This window comes from Garra rufa, chromosome 22 (assembly GCF_049309525.1).
Source record: "Garra rufa chromosome 22, GarRuf1.0, whole genome shotgun sequence".
Classification (NCBI taxonomy): Eukaryota; Metazoa; Chordata; class Actinopteri; order Cypriniformes; family Cyprinidae; genus Garra; species Garra rufa.
Window position 1 is genome coordinate 12,212,581 of NC_133382.1, and position 27,808 is coordinate 12,240,388.

Below are 27,808 nucleotides of genomic sequence, written 5' to 3' on the forward strand. Positions count from 1 at the left end.
TTTATATGTTTCAACAAAATCTCCAAAAATTAATTCAGAATTTATTAAAAAAGGGAAGTTTAATACAAAGCTGAGAATGCAATATCAGTGTCATTTTGCTCCATTGCTCCTTTCCATATAATGAGAATCCACTAAGAGTTCAGGTGTTTTGGGATCACAACAATTTGGACGTCCGAAATTCCCAGCATATGTTCTTATCCTACAGGTTGGAATGGTTTTCTCCTCTGGTTTGGTGTCTTCGGTTGGCATTGAACCCTTTACGATCTGATCCTGCACGCCTGTCGCCAGCATCGGGCAACTGAGTTCCGGGTCGCAGTCTCTTTCCTCCAGCAGCTCGCTCAGAGTACTGATGTAGATCTGTGCCATCTGAAGCGTCTCAGACTTGGAAAGCTTCCTGTCGCTCTCCACATTAGGAATGACGCTCCTCAGGCGGTCAAAGGCCACGTTCAACCCCAGCATTCTCCTCCTCTCACGGGCGTTGGCGGCCAGTCTGCGGCGTCTCCGAGCTCGGGCGATGGCGCTCTGGTCTTCGTCAGGATATGTGAGTCCGGAGAGTCTGATTTGGACGAGAGCGCATGGGTCGCAGCTTACCCTGCCCTGCATTCTCTCCTCCCTCCAGCCTGCTGCGGCTCCGGGACGTGGGTCCGAGCGGGCTCTGTCTGCCTCTCTCCAGATAAACTGCGCGTAAGAGCTGTCTGGACGGGGCATGCTGAACGCTTGAGGATGAACTGACCCTCCGGAGAACAGAAGAGCTGTATTTATTGGGGAGAGGCCACACGTAATGAGGGGCGGGTGTGTGAGGGTCGTGTGCGCTGAGAAATGAATAGAAATGAGTCTCTTTGATAATGACCACAGGGAGTCTATTAACCCAGTTCATCAAAAGTGGATTAGATGCGTGTGAGTGATCACTGACGGGCCTCCTGACACTCGGAGGTAAACACAGATTACTGCTGTCTTCCTGACACTGCTTAACAACTACACAAATATCAATAAACAAATGTATTTGTCGTGCACTGCACACCTCATTTTATGCATATTTTCCACTTTTTAGGGAAGTAGTACAGCCTTCAAAACTATTAAATAGCATGACACTTGGCTGCTTTTTTTTTTTTACACCGTTCAGTCCAACTTAAAAAATAATAAAAATTAATATAATAAACTATTTTGCCAAAATAAGAGGGATCATACAAAATGCAAGTTGTTTTTATTAGTACTAAACTGAATAAGAGATTTTACATAAAAGATGTTTGCATATAGTCCACAAGTTTATAAAAATGACCCCGTTCAAAACTTTACGTCCTCTTGATTCTTAATACTGTGTTCTGACATTTTTTGTTTAGTAATAGTTGTTAATAGTCCTTCAAGTCCCACAAATTCTTTGGTTTTTCCAGTATTTTTGTGCATTTGAACCTCTCCAGCAATGACTATATGATTTTGAGATCCATCTTTTCACACTGAGGACAACTGAGGGACTCATGTGCAACTATTACAGAAGGTTCAAATGCTCACTGATGCTCCAGAAGGAAAAAACGTGCATTAAGAGCTGGGGGTGAAAACTTTTACAATTTGGAAATCGGGGTAAATTTAACTTATTTTGTCTTCTGGAAAACATGTAACTATCTTTTGTAGTCTCTGAAGGGCAGTGCTAAAGGAAAAATAAATATAAATAACAAATTTACACATCTCCATTCTGTTCAAAAGTTTTCACCCCCGGCTGTTAATTCAGGTAAGAACACAGTATTAATAATCAAGGGGATGTAAACTTTTGAACGGAGTCATTTTTATAAATTCAACTATTATTTTCCCTTGTGGACTATTTGTAAATGTCTTTTATGTGAGCACTAACATGTATTTTGCATGATCCCTCTTATTTTGGTAAAATAATTAACATTTTGCAGATTCTGAAAGGGGTATCTTTTTGACCTCAACTGTATATTAAATTTTATAGATTGGTGTAATGCCTTTCTGCCACTGCTTAAAAATATATATGAAGAAATATAGGGTACACATTACATTTTGAATTTTGATATTGAAGTTGATATCACAAAAAGATGAAAGCACAGAGAAAAATATATCCACTAGAAATATTTAGTATGTAATATAAAATATTTCTAATATTCCACCAATATTTCTAAAACTTTTTTTGAAAAGTTATAAAAGTTTAAGTTTATTGTTACAGAAAAATGCACAAAAAATTTTTATTTTATTTTATATGAATTACATTCTCTGTTTCACTGTAAAACTGCATCGAAGCCATGAATCTAAACAAGCTGTGTTCCAAATTTGAAATTGATATCACAAAAAAGAAAGATTTAGTTTGAACACAGAGAACAATATATCGACTAGAAATATTTAGTATGTAATATAAAATATTTCTAATATTCCACCAATATTTCCAAAACGTTTAGAAAAGTTATAGAAGTTTAAGTTTATTATTACAGAAAATGCACAAATACTTTTTTTTTTTTATATGAAACACATTCTCTGTTTCACTGTAAAACTGCATTGAAGCCATTAATCTAAACAAGCTGTTTCAAATTTAAAGTTAAGATCACAAAAAAGTAAGAAAGATTTAGTTTGTGCACGGAGAAAATTATATCCACTAGAAATATTTAGTATGTAATATAAAATATTTCTAATATTCCACCAATATTTCCAAAACTTTTAGAAAGGTTATAGAAGTTTATTATTACGGAAAAATGCACAAATACTTTTTTTTATATGAAACACATTTTCTGTTTCACTGTAAAACTGCATCAAAGCCATGAACCTAAACAAGCTGTGTTCTAAATCTGAAGTTGATATAAAAAAAAAAAAAAAAAAAACATTTTGAGCAGAGGAAAATATCCAGGATTTTTAATTTTTTTTACTTTTTTCTTCTTTTTTTTTTCCATGTAGCAAGTGCCAAACACTTTACCAAGTTTCACACCATTCCAATAAAGTAAAAAAAAAAAAAGTAAATGTAACCAAAACATAAAAACAACTTACTTTAATATCTGATATGTAATTCATTCAAGACTTTTATAAGCACAACTGCAATTGCTGTAGCAATGATACTAGCAACATATATTAACAATCAGCTCCAAACAAATAAATTATTTAATTGTGTTATTTCTTCAGCTAGTCCCAATAAATAAACTTGGGTATTGTTTATAATGACTTTTGCAATAATGCATGTGTGATAGCGGTTTAATTTAAAGCCTTTTACTCAGTCTGTTCATATAATCTGCTCATTGTACATGAAATATTCTCAGGCAATAAAGTGCAGTTCATAAAGGTCTAATTGACAGGCGACATCCGCAGCACTCAGTCTAATCCAATTACGCACAGAACACACACCGCCAGCGCAGAAGCCCCACACACTCAACGTACTGCAATATTCAAGAGCAACAAAAGAAGATTCAGTTCGCTCACGGAGGGGGTTATTCATTCCCTGGCCGTGTTGTGGCTGGGTAGGTCTTGGCACACTTCACATATTAAAGCTAATGAAGCGCCTCATTGAGGCGAGGACGCGGGCTGAGATCAAACCAGCGTGGGGTGGGTGCATTCAGGGAAACCCCACGTAGAGGGTAAATTGGGGTGGATTCACGCCTGTCAGAGCGAAACCGGCCCGAATGAAACCAAATTTTCATTGAGGGGATTAGTGACACAGGATGAATCGATGGTAGCAGCTTCTTTTCACATGGTGCCAATGAAGCCACATTTTGCAGGGCGCACGAGCCAAAACCCTGAGCTGCCCATATTGCAGCAAAGTGACACTTGTCACAATTCATTAAATCTTAGCATACACCGTGACATGCGCTGGATATTTACGCCAAAAAATATCCTGTCTTGCCGTTTTTTTGTTTTAGCAGTGCAGTGCAGAAGAATAAAAGTCATCCCGCACACTGTTGTTGCTGGCACACTGTTTGGATCAACAAGGTTTTCTAATGTAGAAAAGGTAAGATAACAGTTATTATTTAATAAAGGTTTGCAAGCTAGCATGTGCTTGTTCTTTTTTTTTTTTTGCCAAACATTCCCATGTTTTTTTTTTTATTATTGTTTGACAGAAGCATATATAAGTTGCATTGAATTAGCATGCAAATGTCTCCACTGCAGAAAGACTGAAAAATATGACAATTTTATGTTTTCTCTCTAGGCACTTCGCATTTATTTTCCAGCAGCAAGTAAACTCTCTTCATACCTGAAAATGAAAAGAAAATGAAATGAAGATGATGTCTAGTCAAGTCAAGTCAAGTCACCTTTATTTATATAGCGCTTGTAACAATACAGATTGTGTCAAAGCAACTGCACAGTATTTAAACAGAACAATAGTATGTAAGTAACGCATTATTGAAGATAATCAATTTTCAGTTAAAGGCAGTTCATCAATGAATTCAGTGATATCATCGTCAGTTCAGTTCAAATAGTATACGATATCGCTGGAAAGTGTCCCCAACTAAGCAAGCCAGAGGCGACAGCGGCAAGGAACCAAAACTCCACAGGTGACAGAAATGGAGAAAAAAACCTTGGGAGAAACCAGGCTCAGTCGGGGGACCAGTTCTCCTCTGGCCAGACGAAACCAGCAGTTTGTACCAATGTCCAATTGTAGAGAACTCATCAGGTTCCTGTGGTGTAGTACCGATGGCTATCTAGGTTGGCGAGGTCTTCATTGATGATCGGTCTCTGGAGCTTATCTGGTTGACATCTATGGCTATTGAAGTCATCTCCAGGTGGTGATCCATGATCTAAGCTGGGTGCGGACTGGATCCGGGGGACTGCGGTGACCATCTGATCCGGATACAGGCTGGGTCTGGTGGCTACGGTGACCTCGGAATAAGAATGAAACAGACTAATATTAGCGTTGATGCCATTCTTTTTACGATGCAACGAGTGCATCAGATGTAATTTGAGGTGTTTTCGGTTCCGGCTGACCTAATTAATGCAGCCTAACAATCCTTTAACGGATTTGAATTATAGGAATGTGTTAATGTTTTATATGTAAGCCAGGTTAAAGAGATGTGTCTTTAATCTAGATTTAAACTGACAGTGTGTCTGCCTCCCGAACAGTGTTTGGTAGATTGTTCCAGAGTTTAGGCGCTAGATAAGAAAATGATCTGCCGCTGGCAGTTGATTTTGATATTCTAGGTATTATCAAATTGCCAGAATTTTGAGAACGCAGCGGACGTGAGGGACTATAATGCGATAGAAGCTCGCTCAAGTACTGAGGAGCTAAACCATTGAGGGCTTTATAAGTAATTAGCAAGATTTTAAAATCTATACGATATTTTATAGGGAGCCAATGCAGTGCTGACAGAACCGGGCTAATATGCTCATACTTTCTAGTTCTAGTAAGAACTCTAGCTGCTGCATTTTGGACCAGCTGGAGTTTGTTTATTAAGCGTGCAGAACAACCACCCAATAAAGCATTACAATAATCTACCCTTGAGGTCATGAACGCATGAATTAATGTTTCAGCATTTGACATTGACAGCATAGGTCGTAATTTCGATATATTTTTAAGATGGAAAAATGCTGTTTTGCAAATGCTAGAACTGTGGCTTTCAAAGGAGAGATTGCTATCGAATAGGACGCCTAGGTTCCTAACTGATGACGACGAATTTACAGAACAGCCATCTAGTAGTACACTGTGTTTTAGGTTATTACTTGTGGAGGTTTTAGGTCCAATAATTAACACCTCTGTTTTTTTCAGAATTTAACAGTAAGAAGTTACTTGCCATCCAGTTTTTAATATCAGCTATGCATTCTGTTAGTTTTTCGAATTGATATGTTTTGCCGGGCTGCGAAGAAATATAGAGCTGAGTATCATCAGCGTAACAATGAAAGCTAACACCATGTTTCCTGATGATATCTCCCAAGGGTAACATGTAAAGCGTAAAAAGTAATGGCCCTAGTACTGAGCCTTGAGGTACTCCATACTGCACTTGTGATTTAAATGATACCTCTTCATTTATTGCCACAAACTGATGACGGTCTGATAAGTACGATTCGAACCAAGCCAGTGCACTACCATTAGTGCCTACATAATTTTCAAGTCTATTTAAAAGAATGTTGTGGTCAATAGTATCAAACGCAGCACTAAGATCCAGTAGCACTAATAGAGAGATGCAACCACGATCGGTTGACAAGAGCAGGTCATTTGTTACTCTAATTAGAGCAGTCTCAGTATTATGATATGGTCTAAAACCTGACTGGAAATCCTCACAGATACCATTTTTCTCTAAGAAGGAGCATAATTGTGAGGATACTACCTTTTCTAGTATCTTTGACAGAAAAGGGAGATTCGAAATTGGTCTGTAGTTAATTAGTTCATTGGGGTCAAGTTGTGGTTTTTTAATGAGTGGCTTAATAACAGCCAGTTTGAAGGTTTTGGGAACATATCCTAATGATAGTGACGAATTAATAACATTCAGAAGAGGATCTATGACTTCTGGAAGTACCTCCTTTAGTAGCTTAGATGGAATAGGGTCTAACATGCATGTTGTAGGTTTAGATGATTTAACAATTTTATACAATTCTTCCTCTCCTATAATAGAGAATGAGTGGAATTGTTCCTCAGGAGATCTACAACGCATTATCTGATGCGATACTGTAGCGGGCGGCTGTATGGTTACAATTTTATCTCTAATAGTGTCTATCTTGGAGGTAAAGTACTTCATAAAGTCATTACTGCTGTGCTGTTGGGAAATGTCTGCACCTGTTTCTGCTATATTTTTCGTTAATTTAACCACAGTATTGAACAAATACCTAGGGTTACGAAAAGTAATCCGATCCGGCAGTTTTTAATGCTTTTCTATAAGATAAGTTGCATTCACGCCAAGCAGTACGAAAAACCTCTAGTTTTGTTTTCCTCCAGCTGCGTTCCATTTTTCGTGCTTTTCTCTTTAGGGCGCGAGTGTGATCGTTATACCACGGTGTTACACTGTTTTTCTTAATCTTTTTTAAGCGCACTGGAGCAACTGTATCTAAAGTGCTAGAAAAGAGTGATTCCATAGTTTCTATTGCATCATCAAGTTTTTCTGAGCTATTGGATATGCTGAGGAATTCAGATAAGTCAGGAAGACTACTTACAAAGCAGTCTTTTGTAGTAGAAGTGATGGTTCTACCGTACTTGTAGCAAGGAGTTGAATTTACAGTTTTAGCTATCTGGAGTATACAAGAGACTAGATAATGATCTGAGATATCATCGCTTTGCTGCAGAATTTCAACACCATTAACATCAATTCCATGTGACAGTATTAAATCTAGAGTATGATTTCGGCAATGAGTAGGATCTGACACGTGTTGTCTAACCCCAATAGAGTTCAAAATATCTATAAATGCTGTTCCTAATGCGTCTTTTTCATTATCAACATGGATGTTAAAATCACCCACTATTAAGACTTTATCTGCGGCCAACACTAACTCGGATAGAAAATCAGCAAATTCTTTAATAAAGTCTGTATGGTGCCCTGGTGGCCTGTAAACTGTAGCTAGTACAAACGTCACGGCGGATTTATCATTAGCACTTGTTTCTCTGGATAATGCTATATGAAGCACCATTACTTCAAACAAGTTATATTTGAAGCCCTTTCTCTGAGAGACATTGAGAATATTGCTATAAATAGTAGAAACACCTCCCCCTTTACCTTTTAGACGTGGTTCATGTTTATAACAGTAATCTTGGGGGGTGGACTCGTTTAAAATAATGTAATCGTCTGGTTTTAGCCAGGTTTCTGTCAAACAGAGCACATCTAGCTTATGATCAGTGATCATATCATTTACAAAAAGTGCTTTCGTAGAAAGGGACCTGATATTCAATAAGCCAAGCTTTATCAATTGCTTCTCTATATTATATATATTTTTTATTTGTTGAACATCAATTAAATTGTTAGTCTTGATTTGATTCAGGCGTTTTTTGTATTTTCTTGCTCGGGGAACAGACACAGTCTCTATAGTGTGATATCTAGGTGAAAGGGTCTCTATGTGCTGAGAATTAACTGATTTCTGTGACGTGAGGCGGCTAGCAGACGGTCGGTTTAGCCAGTCTGTCTGCTTCCTGACCTGGGCCCCAGTTAGTCAAGTGCAAACGCTAAGACTATGTGCCATATTTCTAGATAGGAGAGATGCTCCACATCCAGAGGGATGAAGACCATCTCTTTTCAACAGGTCGGGTCTGCCCCAGAAACTCGTCCAATTGTCTATGAAACCTATGTTATTTCGTGGGCACCACTTTGACATCCAGCCATTGAGTGACCACAGTCTACTGTGTATCTCGTCACCACGGTAAGCAGGGAGGGGACCAGAGCATATTACAGTGTCTGACATCGTACTTGCAAGTTCACACACCTCTTTAACATTATTTTTAGTAATCTCCGACTGGCGAAGTCGAACATCATTAGTGCCGACGTGAATAACAATCTTACTGAATTTACGTTTAGCATTAGCCAGCACTTTTAAATTTGCCAAGATGTCAGGCGCTCTGGCTCCCGGTAAACACTGGACTATGGTGGCTGGAGTCTCTATTTTCACGTTCCGTACAATAGAATCGCCAATTACTAGAGCACTTTCCTCAGGTTTCTCAGTGGGTGATTCACTGAGTGGGGAGAACCTGTTTGATGTTCTGATCGGAACGGAAGAGCGGTGTTTTGACCCGCGACTATGCCGTCTCACAGTCACCCAGTTGCCCTGCTGCACGGGCGTTGTTACCGGAACCGAACAATGTACAGGGCTTTCTGAGCTAGTCGCATCCAAAACCGTATCTAAGGCCCTCACATTCTTACTATCCTCTATTAAAGTTTGGATGCGTGATTCTAGTTCTGAAATCTTCTCTGTCAGCCTGACTATATTCCTGCATTTATCACATGTATAAGGCTCACTGCTGACAGAGATAGATAAGCTATACATGTGGCAAGCAGTGCAGACAACAATTGTAGGAGAAGAAGCCATTACTCACCGTGATTGTGGAATGTTTCCAACTTACCAACTGTTGTTGTTCGAATTCCTGAAAAAACGGAACGGAACTGGCTAAAGGAGTACTAACGATATTAAACACGAGAGAAAAAACGTGAATGGAACGCAGATAACAAGCTAACTGGCTAACGTAATGCTAAAGATAGTAAACAAGAGTTAAAAGCGTGAATGGAGTGCCAGTAGAAAGTTAACTGGCTAATGGAATGCTAACGTGCTGCACTCGTGATTATAAAATAAGGCGAACGATCAAATTAGTCAGATTAGTTTGATGGATAAGATCAGAAATCAAGTTAAGCTATATCTATCAATTTAAAACGGCAGAATTAACAATAAGATAGAGAATCCAACAGAAAACCGAAGCTGCAGGGAGCAACAAACACAGACCACTCTGCAGCAAGGAAAGGCAAACAGGAAGCAGGGAAAACAGCCTGAAGTTCACATGACATGACATGAAGTTCATACCATAACTTCAGAAGGAAGTCAGGTAGGAAGTCAGGTAAAGAGCTTGATCTCAGTTTAAGAACAAACCTTCAATCATGGAGAGCACAACATATCTGTTTACCTATTTTCTGACTCGTGGTTATTTGTGAATTTTGAGTTATGCATAATTTAGACTTTTCCCCTCACAATTCTGTGAACAAAACAGCAGTGTTGGGGGTAACACATTACAAGTAACACGATAGTAAGTAATCTGATTACTTTTTCAAGTAACTAGTAAAGTAACACATTACTTTTTAATTTACAAGAAAATTTCTGAGTTACTTTTTCAAATAAGTAACGCCGATTACTTTATTTTCCCATTTATTGACTGACAAGTCTATTGTCCCAATGTTATGAGAAATCGGAAGTACCGAAGTGTTGTCTGTGCTTTGGAAACATGATGTTACTGTAGTTTTAGACTAAATGTGACCCTGGACCACAAAACCAGTCATACGAGTTCATTTTTTGAGATCTATACATCATCTGAAAGCTGAATTAAGTTTTCCATTGGTTTATGGTTTGTTAGGATAGGACAATATTTGACTGAGATACAACTATTTGAAACTATTGAATCGGAGAGTGCAAAAAAATCTAAATACTGAGAAAATCACCTTTAAAGTTGTCCAAATGAAGTTCTTAGCAAAGCATATTACTAATCAAAAATTAGGGTTTGATATTTTTACGGTAGAAAATGTGCAAAATATATTCATGGAGCATGATCTTTACTTAATATCCTAATGAGTTTTGGCATAAAAGAAAAAAAAATACAATTCTGACCCATACAGTGTATTTTTGGCTTTTTAGAACCTTGTGTCATCGATACATTTTGATTATTTAAAATTAAATGAAACATCCTGAAATTACTGCCTTTTTTCCCCTTTATCTTAAGGACCACATAAGTAAAACTTATTTAATCTCACGCCACCCTTCCCTTCTGCAGCCATCCATCAGGGGGCGATAATGAAGTCATAAATGTTTTGGCTTTACTTTACAGTATGATCATCAGTCTGTAAATTATTAGTAAGGATGTTTCATTTTCACTTGTCTTTTCTGAGGGATTCATTGTTTCACCAGTAGGCGGTGTTTTTTATGAGTGACTGAATCATTTTCTCAACAGATTTGTTCAAAAACATTTATGCATCTAGGAATAAAACACCACGGCTATGTGTTAATTTGCTTGTGTGATATTGCATAAATATAGAGAAATATAAAAGAAATACAGAATAAACTATTGCCATGTAGACAACAGTACAGTAGTCAACATTTGAAGTGGATCAACACCCTTTCATCAAAGTTGTCCTAAAACTAAAACAATACCCATTCTTGTCTTGGAACAACTTTGATTCACTTTTTAATCCACTTCAAATGTTGACCACTTTATACAGTTTAACATCACAATACAAAAATATTTGAACGTATGTCTGCAATTGACCAATCAGAATAAAGTAGTCCATTGAGCCGTGTATCAAATATATGTGCCCCTGGACCACAAAACCTGTCTCAAGTTGCACGGGTATATTTGTAGCAATAGCTAAAAATACATAGCATGGGTCAAATGATAGATTTTCTTTTATTCCAAAAATCATTAGGGTATTAAGTAAAGATCATGTTCCACGAAGATATTTTGTAAAATTCCTACTGGAAATATATCAATACTAAATTTGTATTAGTAATATAGAGCTAAGAATTTCATTTGGACAACTTTAAAGGCAATTTTCTCAATATTTAGATTTTTTTGCACCCTTCCAGACTTTCTTATAGTTGTATCTCAGCCAAATCCTAGTCCTACCTAACAATACATCAATGGAAAGCGTATATATTCAGCAGCTTTCAGTTGATGTATAAATCTCAATTTCAAAAATTCGACCCTTATGGTTTTGGTTTTGGACTGGTTTTGTGGTCCAGGGTCACATATGTTAGTATGTGAAACACAAATCTTCAAAGACAAGCTAAAATGGCATTGCTGCTACAGCAAATGCATTTTTTTCTCAAGTTTGCTTTTGTTAACACCTTTTTTGATACGTACAACAACCAACTTGATAAAACATTCAAACGTTTACCCATTTCATATAAAACTGAAAATGCTTTTAGCACCACTTTCTCTTTGAAATTGTAGTGAAGAGTATTTTTTTCAATGAGGCTGGGTTGCTTGTCTCTTATTTGTCTTGCATTTTAATAGCCCCACTTAACACAATCGTCATGGCTGTTAATGCCACTTGTCTTCCCACAATTATTCACGCTTGTTTCTTTCCTTCCTGAGCCACCTCCCTCTCTTTCGGTCTTTGATGATTTTGTGCAACAAACATTTGTCCCTGCACTAAACATCTGGACATCTTGGGAATTGTACCAACAGCAAAATTTGGAGTGTTACTAAAAAGTGGGCGGATGAGAGAGAGGTGGGACATGCCAGAAGCACTGACCCCTGACCTCTGCACTCTAAGGGTCATCTGCTTCTCCACTGACCCCTCATTTGTTTCATTTCACACTGCTGGGCACTCCATGCGTGTGTGTCCAGAGCTCCATGCGGCCCAATTACCAGCCATCGATTTGCCTGATCACTGGTGTGTGTGTTTGTGTGTGTGCTCAGCATGAGGGTTTGGTGAAACCTGTGGAAGCCAGTTTTCTGTGAGAACAGAGTGCAAATCAGTGTTTTGAAGTGAATAGTTGAGTGGATGCGTGTCTGGATGGAAATGCACACTCCACTGACATGCCAAATACCATCTCAACAGCTCTTCAACTGAGGTGGCAAAGGTCAGCTGTGTTTTTTTCCCCACCGGGCCACATTCACACATGACCTTTACTCGTGTCTGGCTGATCGTTAGAAGGAGCTGTTTTCCTCCATCCTTTGCTCTTTCATTTTTCAAAGTTACCCTAGTACTGTCATCCTCATCTTCTGGGAAAGATAATTGCGTTCCGTTCAGTGCGTGTCTCTTGTCTCAGCATGATATATGTTGATACAACTCTTATATTTCACAGCTTACTCTTTTACTCCCCAAACAGATTATCAGGTAACCGTTTACTGACAGCACCATCTTAAAAGTCCTTTCCTCTGTGAGCTGTCTTTCATCAATTTACATTTACTTTAAGAATTTGTTAAAGTTTTCAATGATTCCCTGTAACTTTAGGTTTAGCAAAGAACTCTTGAAATCAATATTTATACTATGGATATTAGAAGATGTGATGTCTCAAATGAAAACCATGGTTTGTGCTGTTTTCTGTCCTTTTCTCCTTGATGCTGAATGCTAGCTAAGCACAGTGGCAGTGACACCAACATATTCTTATGTACTGAAAATGTTGGTAAAGGAGATTGGAGACACAACAATGTTTCAGAGAGGGATGTGACAGTCTAACACATAAACACTAGTGTAATTATTTCTGGCTTCTTTAAAACATTTTCATATTCATATTTGTTTAAAACATTAGCAGCACATGGTGATTTTCTAAAAAAGAAGAAAATACATTTTCTTTGTGGATTTTTTAGGCCATAGGGCAACATCAGGGTGGTCTGTGTATGCTATATTTGTATGCATACCTGTGTATGCTATATTTCACTGTATTTCAAATTAAACTTTTTATTATGGAAATTCAACATTCATTAAAAGCAACACAAAAAAGCCTTGTGAAAAAAGAAGTGCACTTAATTGCATTCAATGTGCGCTTGTAGTATACTGCAAATCTTAAAAATATCTTTAAAAAAACTAAAGAGAGTACACTTTCATAACTATGCTTCTTAACACGCTTAAGTATTTTTTTTTTTTTAATAAAAGGGTATTTTGTAAAAGCTTTACTTCTAAGCACATTTTAAATCATTGTTTTGTCATGCTTTAAATAAGTACACTTATTTTAATGTGTTAACAAAGCATGTATAAAGCATTTATTACAATTTTAAAGAGCAGGTCATATGGGTTTGTAACGACATTCTCCTGTCATCCGATCATGGTTGCGTCTCTCTATTAGTGCTACTTGATCTTAGTTCTGTGTTTGATACTGTTGACCACAATATTCTTTTAAATAGACTTGAAAATTATGTTGGCATTAGTGGAAGTGCATTGGCATGGTTCGATTCGTACTTATCTGACCAGCATCAATTCGTAGCAGAGAATGACGCGGTATCATATCAATCACAAGTACAGTATGGAGTACCTCAAGACTCAGTACTAGGGCCATTACTTTTTACGCTTTATATGTTACCCCTGAGAGATGATATCAGGAAACATGGTGTTAGCCTTCACTGTTATGCTGATGATACGCAGCTCTATAATTCCTCACGGCCTGGCGAAACATACCAATTTGCAAAACTAACAGAATGCTTAGTTGATATAAAAAAAAATATTTTGTCAGACTCAGAGGTAGCACCTAAGTAGCTCCAAAATGAACCTGGCGGCCAGGGTTGGGGTCAATTCAGGAATGAACTCAACAATTCTAATTCAAAGAAGGAAATGGAATTGGAATTGGAATTCAACAACAATTACAGGAAACAGAGGTGGAATTGAATTGGAATTACAGGAAGTGGAATTCAATTCAGTGAAATTCCACTGAATTCTGTTTATTGTTGTTTCTGAGCATTTATTTGTGATTGCATTTAGAGACATACATTTGAACTTTATTTATGATGTTTTACAAATACCAAGTAATGTATGAAATAGAGTTGATCAAATGCAAGTAAATAAAAATGAGAACTGTACATTATGAATTAATAATTGCATGACAGTGGTGATTAGAGATGCTCCGATCAGCATTTTTGGGGCCGATCACCGATTACCGATCACCAAGATCATGATCTGCCGATCGCCGATCACAGAATGGCAGGGGAATGGGAATCTTTTATCTATAATCTAGCAGAGTTTGCACCATTCGTCGAAATTAAACTAACTCTAAATTAACAAAAAAAACTGTAGAAATAGGCTACAGTCAAGATCTTGAAGAACCACCAAATTAGGGTTGTAGACATAGACGATAGTATCGTGTATCGACCATAGTTAGAGATAACACATAGTTAGTGTTTTTTAAAGTGCACCTCACACTAGACTAAACAAAACTAGTTAGTGATGAAGTTGTTTGATAATGTAAATGTTCTTTGCTTGTTATTTGTAGCTGCTTTTTAAGATGATGTAAGGATTATATTATCCAGCATTGCACAGTCATTAGGATAAAGGTAGTAAAATGTGGTTTAGACTGAATTAAATACGATATATCAGAATCCGTCTGTATATAGGAAACATAAACATTCACCTCAGTAACATCTATATGCGTTAATTAGAATTGCGATGCGATAAAATGGCGCAAAATATACGCACGGGAATTACACGACACCTCATTCTATATGAACTGAACTACAACATGGACTGATGACAACAATCAGACATACAGCGGTAACATTATTGCAATATGATGGGTATAGAAAGATACATTCATTTACATTCAAGCACGCACATTTACCATTCACTGAAGAGAGCAGAGAATGAAACCGAAAGTAAACTTGAACGTCTCCGGCAGAACTACAGTCAGCGCTCTGTACACGCACAACTTAGTCACATGCCCAATAACAAGACTACCCTTACAAAACGAATAAGGAATTTAGTACTCATGTTGCCACTGGTAAGCTCCGCTCTGCTGTTGTTTACCTGTGCGCCGTGCATGCATGTGTGAAAAAAGTCGCGCGAGTAATTTACGTCAAGTGATCTGCTTTTTTGATCGGCGCTTTTGGGGTTCGCCGATCAAGCTATTTTAAGCCAATATTGGCTGATCATGATCGGTGGCCGATCAATCAGAGCATCACCAGTGGTGATACGTTTCTGGATGTACTGTACATTTAATATATGATTACCACATAATACATGTCTCAACCCACAAAAAAATGAGTCATGTTCATTCATGTATTTCATTCACTTTTATTGCATTGAATTATCATCATTTCCTGAAATTTGGCATGTGAAATGATCATGCTTAACATACTAAACAGTACTTTGTATTTCTTTTATATGTTTGTTGTTTATGTGATTTACATTGTTTAATGTACTATAAACTATTAAGCAAATCAAGTCAAATTATTTTATTTAGCAACTCAAGTGGAATTTAGTGGAATTTATTTGATTTCAATTGTCTTTCCCGACATTCCAATTCAATTCCAATTCCATTTCCTGTCAGCTGCATGCAATTCCAATTCCATTCCAGGTAGTGAATTGGAATTTATCATTCATTCTCAATTCAATTCATGAATGGCCCCAACCCTGCTGGCGGCAGTCACGTGGTATAACTGTCACTGGTCAAAGTTGTAACTCTCAGAACATTCCAAGTTTACAAGTTGTAATTACAAGTTCAAGAGCATGTGAGGGCTTTATCAATTTTCACTGATATTGTGTAACGGAGGCCAGCTAGTAGGTGCTGTGCAGGTAAACCTCACTCCCCGATCTCAAGAGGCGCACTAGCGACAGATGCTAGAGGTTGCAGCCTTTAGCCTCCTTGTTAGTGCGTCCGCCTCCCGTGACGGAGTGTGAGGGGTTACAGTTGCACAATGGTAGGCCGCTCTAAGCTGACTGAAACCTTCAACAGGAGGTGTCTAGATAAATTTTAAAGGGATGACTCATTCAGCCACTGCAAGCTAAGTTGGTCATTCCAAATCTCTGATTTCTTGAATATTACAAGTTTACAATGACACTAATTCATTCAAGTCAAAAGGCTGGTCGTCCATGTAAGATAAATGCACAAGAAGACAGGATAATGAAGTGACTCTCAAAATAGAATTAGTTCAACACTGCAGCTGGAATTGCTTGCCAGTTTAGTGCTGAACAAGGTACGAATTTCGTACCGGCATGTTTAAGAGAAGTCGGTCTGCAGTGACCATCCTGTTGAAAAAACCAGCATGTGCTGGTAAGGTATGTTTTGAAGCATGGCTGCTGGTGTGAGCTGGTTTAAACTAATCCTTAGCTGGTCATGAGCTGGTTTAAGCTGGCCACGTGCTGGCCCTAGCTGGGCCTGAGCAGGAGCTAGTTGCTTAGGACCAGCACATGACCAGCTAGGGACCAGTTTAAACCAGCTCATGACCAGCTAAGGACCAGCTCAAACCAGCAGCCATGCTTCAAAACATATCTATCATATGCTGTTTTTTTTGTCAAATATAACAGGGCAAGCCTCTCATCTGCAAAAAAAAAAAAAAAAAAATCTAGGCTAGGTTTATCTTTACTGAGGAGCATGTTGTGTGGAGAGAGGAGAACTGGTCCAAAGTTTACTTTAGTGATGAGAGCATGTTTAATTTACTTGTGTCTGATGGGAAACATTTTGTTCAACATCAAACTGAGGAAAGTGCGTAAAGAAGTCAATGAAAGGTGGAGGAGGAAGTGTCATGGTTTGGGGGGATATTTTCTGCAGAAGGAGTTGGGCCTGTTACTACCTCATTCAGCAACATGCAGTTCCTTTTCTGCAAGCATCTCCCTATCAGGCTGCAATTTTCATGCAAGACAATGCCCCACTGCAAAACATGTAGAGCAGTACCTTGAAGCTAAGAACATTGAAATAATGAAATTGGTTGGCCAGAATCCTGATATATAAACGAAAATCTCTGGAAAATCCTTGGTGACAAAGTTCTGGCTAAAAAACCCACTACAGTTACCAAACTATGAAAGAGAGTGGAAGAAGAGTGGGCCAAGATCACACAAGCACAGTCTGAACTAGTGATGTCCTGCGGCCAAAGTTTCGTTCAAAAGCAAGTCATTCAAAGCAAGGGCCTCTACACACTGTTACAGCTGTAACCCTCCAAAATGTTTGTTGTAATCTTCTTTTGTGCTACATTGGCTACTGTTCTTTAATTTTGAGCACTGTGTTTTCCACAAAATGAAGGTTTTTGTTGAAATTAAATTAAATTTTTGTCAAACATGTTTGTAGAACAGTGGTATGCCTACTGCTAATATTCCTTCAAATTTTGAGTGATGAAGATTAAGGCTCAATCCCAATTCTACCCCTTACCCCTACACTTAGCCCTACCCCTCCGTTTGGCGCGTTCACGTGAAGGGGTAGAGGTGTCTCATTTCTCTTTTGGTTGGAGGGGTAGGGGTAAGGGGAAGGGCCAGATAGCCCTCCAAACAAAGATTTTTCAGGACCTCACTTCAAACGAAGGGCTAAGAGAAATTTCCAACATGGCTGCTCACTCGAGCAAGCAGACTCGTAAATATAAGTAATTTTTGCCTTTAATAAGGATTTTGATGACAATTACCTTCAATCTTGTGTTTGTGTTTATGGTGTTGTTTTGTAAATAAACGTTTGCAAAAAAATCGCTAAAGTTTGCTAGCAGATAACACTGATTGCACGATATTACAAAATATATTTTTATGTCATATACACTTGACTGCATGTTAGAAACATGAAAGACCAGTGGCACGGCAATTTGCAACGGTGGTGTAGTGGATGGTGTACGCAGGTATACGGTGTATACACACTTCCACTTTTTAAATCCCCTCTGATGCGCATTATTCAGTAGTGTCCTGCATTCGCCAAAATCATGGCAGTCCACCACATCCAGTCATGTGAATAAATGTAAATATTCGCTAAAAACACCAATAAAGGCAGTGATGATGCAGTCAGGACCGTGGAGCCGGCTTGCTTTGAAATGTATTTGATGATTGCGCCTAATGCACCTGCGCCCGATACGTCTACCGCACCAGTAATTTAAATCAGTACATAATAATAAAAAAAATAAAAAGAAGCTGATTTTTATGATCAGAAATTTCTTTAACCAGTGAACCCCTGTAAACATTTTAGTCCAAGGATCCAGAAAACGAACGCATTCAAATAGAAAGTTGAAAACGAAATTCACAAATGAAGCGTACTTCTCCAGGCACCACTACACTGATTAGCAATTTGCCGCGCATGTGATAATGCGTTGTTTGTTTTGCTTACGGCCACATGTGAATGAACGGTGCGTACACCGTACATTTGTACTTTTTGAAACATGACAACATTTTGACATCTTGGAATGAGTGATAAACATCTGCGCATGTCCTCTGACGTAACATTAGGAACTAGCGACAACCTATGATGACGTATAACAGTGTTGTAGTGGTGTCCCATTTCTTAGGGGAAATATTTTAGCCCTTCCCCTTTACACTTTGTTTCAAGGGACAAGGGGAAGGGGCGAGGGGTAGGCGAAGGGGTAGAAAATAGAATTGGGATTGGGCCTAAAGGGGTCCTATTATACTTTTTCACTTTTTGAATTTTAGCCAGTGTGTGGTGTGTATGTTTGGGAATAAAAAAACATGTACAAAGTTACAAATCTCAAAGTCCACTCCAAAGAGAGGTATTTAGTTTTTAAAAAAATCCCTTTTTCAAGAGCTACAGCAAATGGTTCCTTTGGACTACAGCATTTGTTTTCTGGATACTCTGATGTTAGAATATCATTCAAATAAATCCCGCCTACAGAAATTAAAATTTTTGGCAGGTGGGGAGTGACGAGGTGGGGGATTCACCTAACTTTAGCGATGTAGCATGGACAGCCGCTTCTGGGATGCTTCAGCGAGACGTAGGGCAGCTCATATAAATGCGAGCATTGACTAAAGTGTCCGCAAACTGCTCCGGTAGCCGTGCTGGAGCCGCGGTGTTAACGTGTGCGGTATAGAGGGTCGAAACGGCCTTTACAAAAAAGGTAAAACAGAGATGTAGGGTGATTTTTTCCACCTACCCTAACGGTCATGAACCAGAATACACAGATTTGACACAAAGCTAGACAAAACAAGCATTTTACGTTAAAAAAGTATATAAATTGCCAATTAAAAAAAAAAAAAACTATAGTTTTGCTTGATAGGACCCTTCTTCCTCGTCTGGGATTGTTTAGAGCCCTTTGAAGCTGCATTTAAACTGCATTTTGGAAGTTCAAACACGGGGGCACCATAGAAGTCCACTATATGGACCGAAATCCTGAAATGTTTACCGCAAAAAACATAATTTCTTTACGACTGACTGAAAAAAGAAAGATATGAACATCTTGGATGACAAGGGGGTGAGTAAATTGTCTATACATTTTTGTTCTGGAAGTGAACTTCTCCTTTAACCCCTTAACTGTCACTCCCATTTTTGAACATACACATGAAAATGAAGAATTCAAACTTAAATATTTTATAAAATAAATATTTTTAAAATTCATGAACGAAAACATTTTGTAATATGATTTTGATGTACATTTTTCATGTTAACGCAATGTCTGAATTTAAAATGGTTTTCAGAGGATGAATTTTGAGGTTTTAAGTTTTCAACTGATATATAAGTTTTTTATGATTTCTAAAGCATTATGGGAAAAAGGCAACAAGGGAAGTCTGTTTGTGACAAAGGTCAGAACTCCCGTTATGAAGTAGATTTTTGAGGTGCACTCTTGGCATTATATCATAATAATAATCTATTACTTTTCCTACATAAAAGCCTCTTTTAGTGACCCGATGTGTTTTTGTTAGAAAAATATCCAGATTTAAAACATAAGAATCACTTTAATCTAGTTTGCACAGTTGTACACAGAACTGCTGCTGCTTTGGGAAGGGGCGTGGCAGGACTTAAACGCCATCTAAGCTGTTCGCCAATCGCAACACAGTGGGACTGCTAACCAATCACAACACATTTAGTTTTTTGGAAGGCGGACCTTCATCAAACCCAGAACTAATCAAGCCATTTGTCCCAGTCTGGGGAGAAAGCTATTGTAATAATGTAAATTATGTGAAAAATAATGCGTTATCGAACCACCAAGGATTAGTGCACCCCAAAACAAAATAAAGACTTTGTAAAAGAGCATAATAGGACCCCTTCAACAATATTTCAGGAAAAAAATATGTATCTGAAAACATTAAAGTACATACATGTTATTTGATTTTGACCTGGGCATGTTCTTGGCAACCTTTTAGACTCTGAAAACAGTTTTGAATAAACTCTGTTGTGTCTTTTTAAAAGGTACTGGGAGACTGTTTGAAATGACACTTCACTTTATTTGAGCTTCTAAATGTCTTGTAGAGAGCAAGTAATAAGTTCAGGCCTCATGATATTCCATTCTTTTTAAGGGCACTTCAAACAAAGCACCTGCAGACAGCCAGCGCTATAAAATTCACAAACACACAACTATCACTGATGTAGAGCTGTGCTTATGAAAGAAATTGCGTTTATGAATTGTCTTTACTGTATTTCATCACTATGACTGTCTGTTTCAGGCTATTTCATCTCCTCTAGCAATCTGTATTACACTGAGACGCCAGTATAAAATGCATTATATGTGTTTATAGTGGATCAAATCAAATATGATATTATATATTAATAGGTTTTCACAAAGACTGTAATTTTCCATGATAACTATGCGTGAAGTATCATAGATATGTGATTGACGCAGATGCGCTGATGATATCCAGAAAGAGAATAACATGAAGGATTTGTTAAAGAGACTTCAAAAGAATCTCCAAGGAGAGTCAAAATATGATGTTTGATTGTCACTGAGGTAGTTATTTGCTCTGATATGACTGTGATTGTGTCCTCGGTATAATTAGATACCTTTCAATTTTGCACAGAATAGCTAGTAATAACTGCGAGGCTTTGATATGTTAGGGATTGAAAAGCATAAAGAAATCTGTCTGGTTTTAGGCTTTCTTTGATTCTCACATTCACATAGAAAAATCAAGGCCAGTTTAGAAAGGAATATCTGCTGTTGAAATCATTTTTCTTGTGATTGTGTAATGTATTATATATGTATGAGAGCTAGACGAAGACAGCCAGCATGATAATTAGATAAACGTTTAATATCAATCATTTTTTGAAGGAATAGTTCACATATGGCTATTTTCCATACAATAAAAGCTAATAATGACTGTCTGACTGACTCAAAAAGGCATTATAAAAGTACAAAGTACTAATCCAGTCAAGGCATTCAAGATTTGTCTGTTTCAAAAATTAGCTGTGTATTACTTGCTTTTTAAGCCTCAGCCATCGTATTAGAAACACTGGTGCAATAGTGTTAACTTTGAAAGTTTTCCAAAGAGTGAATTAAGTATTTTCTTTCCATTTTAATAATAAGAGGTCTGAATAAGAAGCTGGCTTGTTTGTTGACTGTATCAACATCTACTTCTGGCTTTTTATTGTCCGGATGTTTAATACTCCAAGCAATGGACTCACATTAATTGTCTTTAAGAGAGAAAGATGCTTTTTGGATGGTGTAATTATGACTAAAAGCTAACCAGCCAAACTCGTTTGTCTTGAAATATGGAAGACAAGTTATATGGGCTACTCAAGGCTATTGTTGTTAACTTAAAGTGAAACTATAAAAGAACCATTTCGTGACTTGAAATAAATAAATAAATAAATAAATACACAACATTATCTGAAATAAAACACAAAAAATATTTTATTTCAGCTAGCTGGCAGGGCATAATATCTCATTTTCGTTTAGTTGTTGAAGTACTAAAATAACTAAAACTAAATAAACGAAAACCAAAAGCTTAGACAATATAATAATAATGACACATAAGAAAGTCACTGAAACTTTTAATAAAATTAACACTGAAAATATAACAAATTTAATTAAAAGCAACAACAACAACAACAGCGAATTAGTATATTAAAGAAGTTCACATCCAGAACAAAAAACTACAGACAACGTACTCACCCCCTTGTCATCCAAGATGTTTATATCTTTCTTCAGTCGTCAAGAAATTATGTTTTTGAAGAAAACATTTCAGGATTTTTCTCCATATAGTGGACTTATATGGTGTCCCCGAGTTTGAACTTCCAAAATGCAGTTTAAATGCAGCTTCAAAGTGCTCTAAAAGATCCCAGCCGAGGCAAATGGGTTCTAATCTAGCGAAACGATCTGTCATTTTCTTTAAAAAATTTACAATTTACATACTTTTTAACCTAAAATGCTTGTCTTGTCTGGCTCTGTGTCAACTCTTTGTATTCCAGTTCATGACAGTTAGGGTATGTAGAAAAACTGAAACATACCCTAACTGCCTTGAACTGGAATACACAGAGTTCACACAGAGCTAGACTAGACAAGCATTTGAGGTTAAAAATATATCAATTGTCTTTTTTTGTTTTTTAGAAAATAATCAATCACTTCGCCAGATAAGACCCTTCTTCCTCGGCTGGGACTGTTTAGAGCCCTTAAAAGCTGCATTTATACTGCATTTTAGAAGTTCAAACTGGAGGGCACCATAGAAGTCCACTCTATTGACAGAAATCCTGAACTGTTTTCCTCAAAAAACATAATTTCTTTACGACTGAAGAAAGAAAGACATGAACGTCTTGGGGGTGAGGTACTTTTCTGTAAATTTTTGTTCTGGAAGTGAACTTTTCCTTTAAGGATACTAAAATGACACTGGGACTACTATGGAGCCTTTATTTTAATCTTTTGTCAAGTCAATATTCTTTCTTCAAAACACCTTATGTTTCTCTCTCTCTCTCTCTCTCTCTCACACACACACACACACACACACACACACACACACACACACACACAGTTATATGGATTTGGAATAATAACCTTAAAGGATAGTTCACCCCAAAATGTTTATCTGCTTGCTCCCAGGGCATCCGAGATGTGTTACCGATTTGTTTCTTCAGTAGAACACAAACAAAGATTTTTTTTTTAACTCAAACCATTGCAGTCTGTCAGTCATATAATAGCTTTCAATGGTTAAGACAAAAAAAGAAAAAAGAAAAACATAAAACCAAATTAAACCCTGTGGCTTGTGATGATACATTAAGTTCTTAAGACACATAGCGATTTATTTACCTTTGATCCACTGAAACGTGTAGTCGGTGAAAAGTCAACACTCCCAGATGAGTTTGCACATGGAAACGTAATCTTTTAGTTTTTAATCGGTTGCCAAAATCAGGATAAGCACAAGTAATTACCATTTTGAGAGGCCAATATGCACTATATAAACAATGAGTGACGTGTACGTGTGACAGATCGCTTCTGTGCGTATATCTACTATGGCAGATCACATTGACGTGTCAAGCTCCGGCTGGGTGAACGCGCTCAAGACAGTGGAAAAGGCTGAGTTGCACTGAGCCGGTTCTTAGTTACAGTGCTATTCATATGCTGGATTTGCTTTAAGCATGCATTACAGTCATTATGGATGTGATGATAAATTATTTACAGTTCTAATCAATGTTTCTGAAGCATGTCTACCTGAGGGCAATTAGGAGCAGATCAGTGTGTGTTTTCCAATGGAAAGATGAAAGAGTGTATGTTTTTACGTGAAAGTGGGATAAAATAATAGTTTACATAAAGGTTAAACCATCAAGGCATGGATGTCAATATGTTACTGAAAAATAAATGCACACGCACACACACAGATACCAAACAGATACTTCTTCAAAACAGTATTTAATATTTACAGTCAGTGTCTAGACTAAAAGTTATCATCAGTAGGTATGTTTACATGAACTAATTTTATGGTATTTAATTCACTCAACCATACATATTTTTAAATACACCACTGAATTATTAACAAGCTATTAGCAAGCAATAATACATATTAGCATGCAAGATTTTAGGTTTGCTCCAGCAAAGGCATAGTCTTTATGTATCTGTCCTTTATGTCCTCAGCCTAAAGCTCCTCTCCTCACATCTCTTCTTATTACATATATTTGGCTTTTGTAAATGTAAAAGGATAGTTACCCCAAAATGAACATTTTTGTCATTAATTAATCATCCTCATGTCTTTCCAAACCTGTAAGACCTTTGTTCATCTTTGGAACACAAATTAAGATAATATTGATGAAATCAGAGAGCAACTACCACATTCTTTGCACACAAAAAGTATTCTCAACGCTTTGTAAAATTAAGGTTAGAACACTGATGTCACATGGATTGTTTTAATGATGTCCTTACTACGTTTCTGGGCCTTAAACGTTCTAGTTGCTTTGCTGTCTATGTAGGTCAGAAAGCAAAAATATGTTAATTTGTGTTCCGAAGATGAACAAAGGTCTTACAGGTTTAAAACAAAATGAAGTTGAGTAGGTAATGAAATAAATTTTCATTTGGTGAACTATCCCTTTAATATAATCATAAAGAAAAACTAAGCTATAATATGAAAGTAGATTTTCTTTGGTAATTTTTAGTTTACTAGACAACTTCTTTTAAAATATGCATCATATTTAACTATCAATTAATCAATCACAAAAACAAAATTATTAAAACCCCTAATAACCAGTTAGTAAGGCAAGCCAAAACTGTAAGTATCCTGGCATCAAGCAAAATCTTGATTTCGATTAGACCAATATAAAAATGTACTTTACATAAATGACACAGCAAGCCAAATTATATATATATATATATATATATATATATATAAAACTGCAAAATGTCACATTATAGAGTTTTGAATGTATTTTATTTTAATGTTTCATGCCATACAACATCTGATTGGCCAATGCATTCCTATGTTCAACAGAAACACTTTTGATTAGTTAAAAGGCTCAACGCTGCACAAAACAGTGCGTAAAAGAAATCTTTTTTTCTGAGTTTGACACATTTCATTGACAATTTTATTAATCCCAACAGCCATAATACGTTGTTATTTTTGCCATAATCCCTTGTTAATTTCCAACCCTGCCATCAAGTAAACATTCATAACATCTCGACATTATGCATTAGCAGTGCAAATACTTTTGTAATAGAAGTGATCTATGTGTGTTCAATTTTATCTAGTTTTTATCTGGTTATGCTTTAGGTGTATGTTTAATGCACACTTTATGGGTAAATAAGGTAAAAAGGTGTTATTTTCTACTTTCTGTGATCTTTGATGATATGAGCCGTCTTCATTTCAGAAACACATCTTTTGCTTTCTTTCACAGCGTCTATATAATTCACTGACCTTGAATTCAGTTTCTGCCAGGCTGTCAGGCTACATGCAAAAACCAGTCAGTCACACAAATCAACAAAAGCTCTGTGCCATACATAAGTCTGATTCTGCCTAGTTTTTATTTATATTTAATAGTCTGAGTGTATCTACAGAGCTCTTGCGCAGGGAAACGTGATGGTGTGTTGTGGGACATAAGCCGGCTGGCCGTCGAGTCAACATTATTCCTGTAACTGCTCAGATGATGTTTGGGAGTAGGGTACAGTGGCATTTATCTTCAGCAATAAATGAAAGTGGCTCAGTATCGCTCTCTGGAGACGACGTAAAATAAATGAAGAGCCATTTCATATACAAGGTCACATCATCTCTCTCCACTGCATATTAGCATTTTTATTCACAGTGTCACAGCGGAGCTCAGGCTTTCAGTCTGTGCACCCATTTCCCAGAGGACATGTGTGCAGATACTTTTTAATCATTGAGCTACAGTTTATGCCTCGAGATAATTGTAGAGAAGTCTAACTTTTCCTGTCTCCTCTTTACACTCATGCATCAATTATTTTTGTGTAGAATTGAACATATACTTTTCAACTTCCAAAACAACCATCTGCCATCTAGTGTTGCAGAACCAGACTTTTGGCATTAACTAACTATTGGTACTAAATGGTCCTTTTTCAATAGAGTGTCACAGTGATGATGCATTTTTGTAGCCCAATCCGGAAGTTACGGTAGCATCACACTGCTTCCCATGACAAAAACCCAATAGGATTTTTCAACTGTCTTTTGGATTTCTGCAGAAAATGAGCACTGTGAAAGTTTTGAATTCTACACATTCATCATGATATCTTTACAAGTGAGCTTTAATGAATTTTGAAGCCTAAATAAAGTCACTACAAGTAAAAAAGCTAAAGGCTATAAACTCAAAAACGAAAATTGTCAATAGTTATAATAACTACACACTATGAACTATTATTTAAGCATTAGTAAATAGTCAATTCATCATTTATAAATTATCATCTCAACATTAATAGACAGTAGTAAGCAGTTTATAAATTCAGCTATAAATGCTTTATTAATGATCAATTGATCATTTTTAAATTATTACATTTTTTACAAATCAATTATTTAGTTGTCATCAGTGGTTCATAAGATCAATTAGAAAGTGTAAGTAAATAATTAATGAACTATTTAAATGTAGATTTAAACATTATGTAGAAAAACAGTAATAGTGTGTTAATAAATGCTTTATTAAGACATATTCCTACTGTAATTTACGATTAATTCAGGTAGTTATAAAACATTTAGTAGTTGTCAGTTAACTGTTTTTGTGAGCTCATCTAAAGTGAGGACTATTTATGTCTTGTTAAGCTTTTACAAATGCTCAGTTATTGTCACGAAGCATGCAGGAACGGGCAACACGACACAGAGTACATAAAAAGTCTTTAATAAATCCTCAGGTAGAGTGACCAACAAACAGGAATCGCAGGAGAACACACGCACAACGAAGGAACACAGGTTTAACGTTTGTAGCCGGACAAAGAAACAGGGAAATCAAACAAACTTATACAACAACAGGTGGAAGGGATCACACAAACGAGCAGGAAGACCAAATATGGGCATGGGAGAAACCAAACAGACAGTCCAAAGGGGGGAAACACTGGGAAAAACCAAGACAAACAGTCCAAGGGCGTGACATTACACCCCCTCCCGGTAGGCGCGTCCTCGCGCCAACAAAACGAAAAAAACTAAACACACAGTATCTGGAGGGGGCCTCGGCGGAGGACAGAGTCCCGGGAGGAGGACTATCAGCGGGTTCCTGGGTGGATCAGATGGAGGGCGGAGCCAAGGAGGAAACTGAACAGTCCAGGGAGGTGATGACGGGGGGAGGAGCCAAGGAGGAAATAGAACAGTCTAGGGAGGTGATGACGGAGGGAGGAGCCAAGGAGGAGACAGGAGGGATCTGGAGCAGTAGGAGTCAGGTGAGACCCAGACCACAGCCATGATGGTGATCCATGGTGGAGCCGACGGAGAGAGGAGCCATGGTGGAGGAAGGGTTGACGACTCCAAGGGGAGGTGGCGGTAGAGCCCGAGGCGGAGAGCGATGAGGCGCAGCCGGAGGAGTGGAGTCTTAAGGGGGAAGGCGGGACGATGACCGACCGACCAAGGCGGAGCCGGAGGGATGATTGAGCCTGTGGTACTGGTGGACCGACGAGCGACAGTGGAGACAAGGGAGCTGAGAGCCGGGGTGGAGCCGCAGGGTCGGAGGGCAGAGGTGGAGTCCAGGACTCTGAGGATTGAGGCGAAGATGAGGGATCCTCCAGCCATGACGCCGATGGACACTGCCGGACCCGTGGCAAACCCACCGCACAGATGGTGGGCTGAGGGTGAGCTGAGGGGCTGACAGGAAGCAGCGGTGGCAGGGCTGAAGCAGTGGGGCTGCTTGACGGGGGTAACTGAGGGAGAATGGGTAGGAAATCCACACAGGCAGACAGCTCAGGGTACACAGGAAGTTGAATGTCTATATCTTCAGAGAAATCAATCAAGTCTTGTTCCAT

The 27,808-nt window shown here is 37.7% G+C and overlaps 1 protein-coding gene across 1 annotated transcript; it reads right to left on the bottom strand.

The window, feature by feature from the left end:
- Positions 1-27,808, bottom strand: atoh1c (atonal bHLH transcription factor 1c). The gene is made up of 2 exons (XM_073828858.1): positions 27,622-27,808; positions 1-812 (listed from the first exon to the last, which is right to left on the bottom strand). Exons 1-2 carry the CDS (start codon positions 27,806-27,808, stop codon positions 91-93), a joined length of 909 nt encoding a protein of 302 aa, XP_073684959.1. The 3' UTR covers positions 1-90.

Excerpts from the sequence above, each read along its gene's own strand:
- atoh1c (XM_073828858.1), bottom strand. The coding sequence starts at position 27,808 with ATGGAACAAGACTTGATTGATTTCTCTGAAGATATAGACATTCAACTT. Across the intron at positions 813-27,621 it reads TCACCCTCAGCCCACCATCT|CGCACACGACCCTCACACAC; the intron begins GTGCGGTGGGTT and ends TTCATTTCTCAG.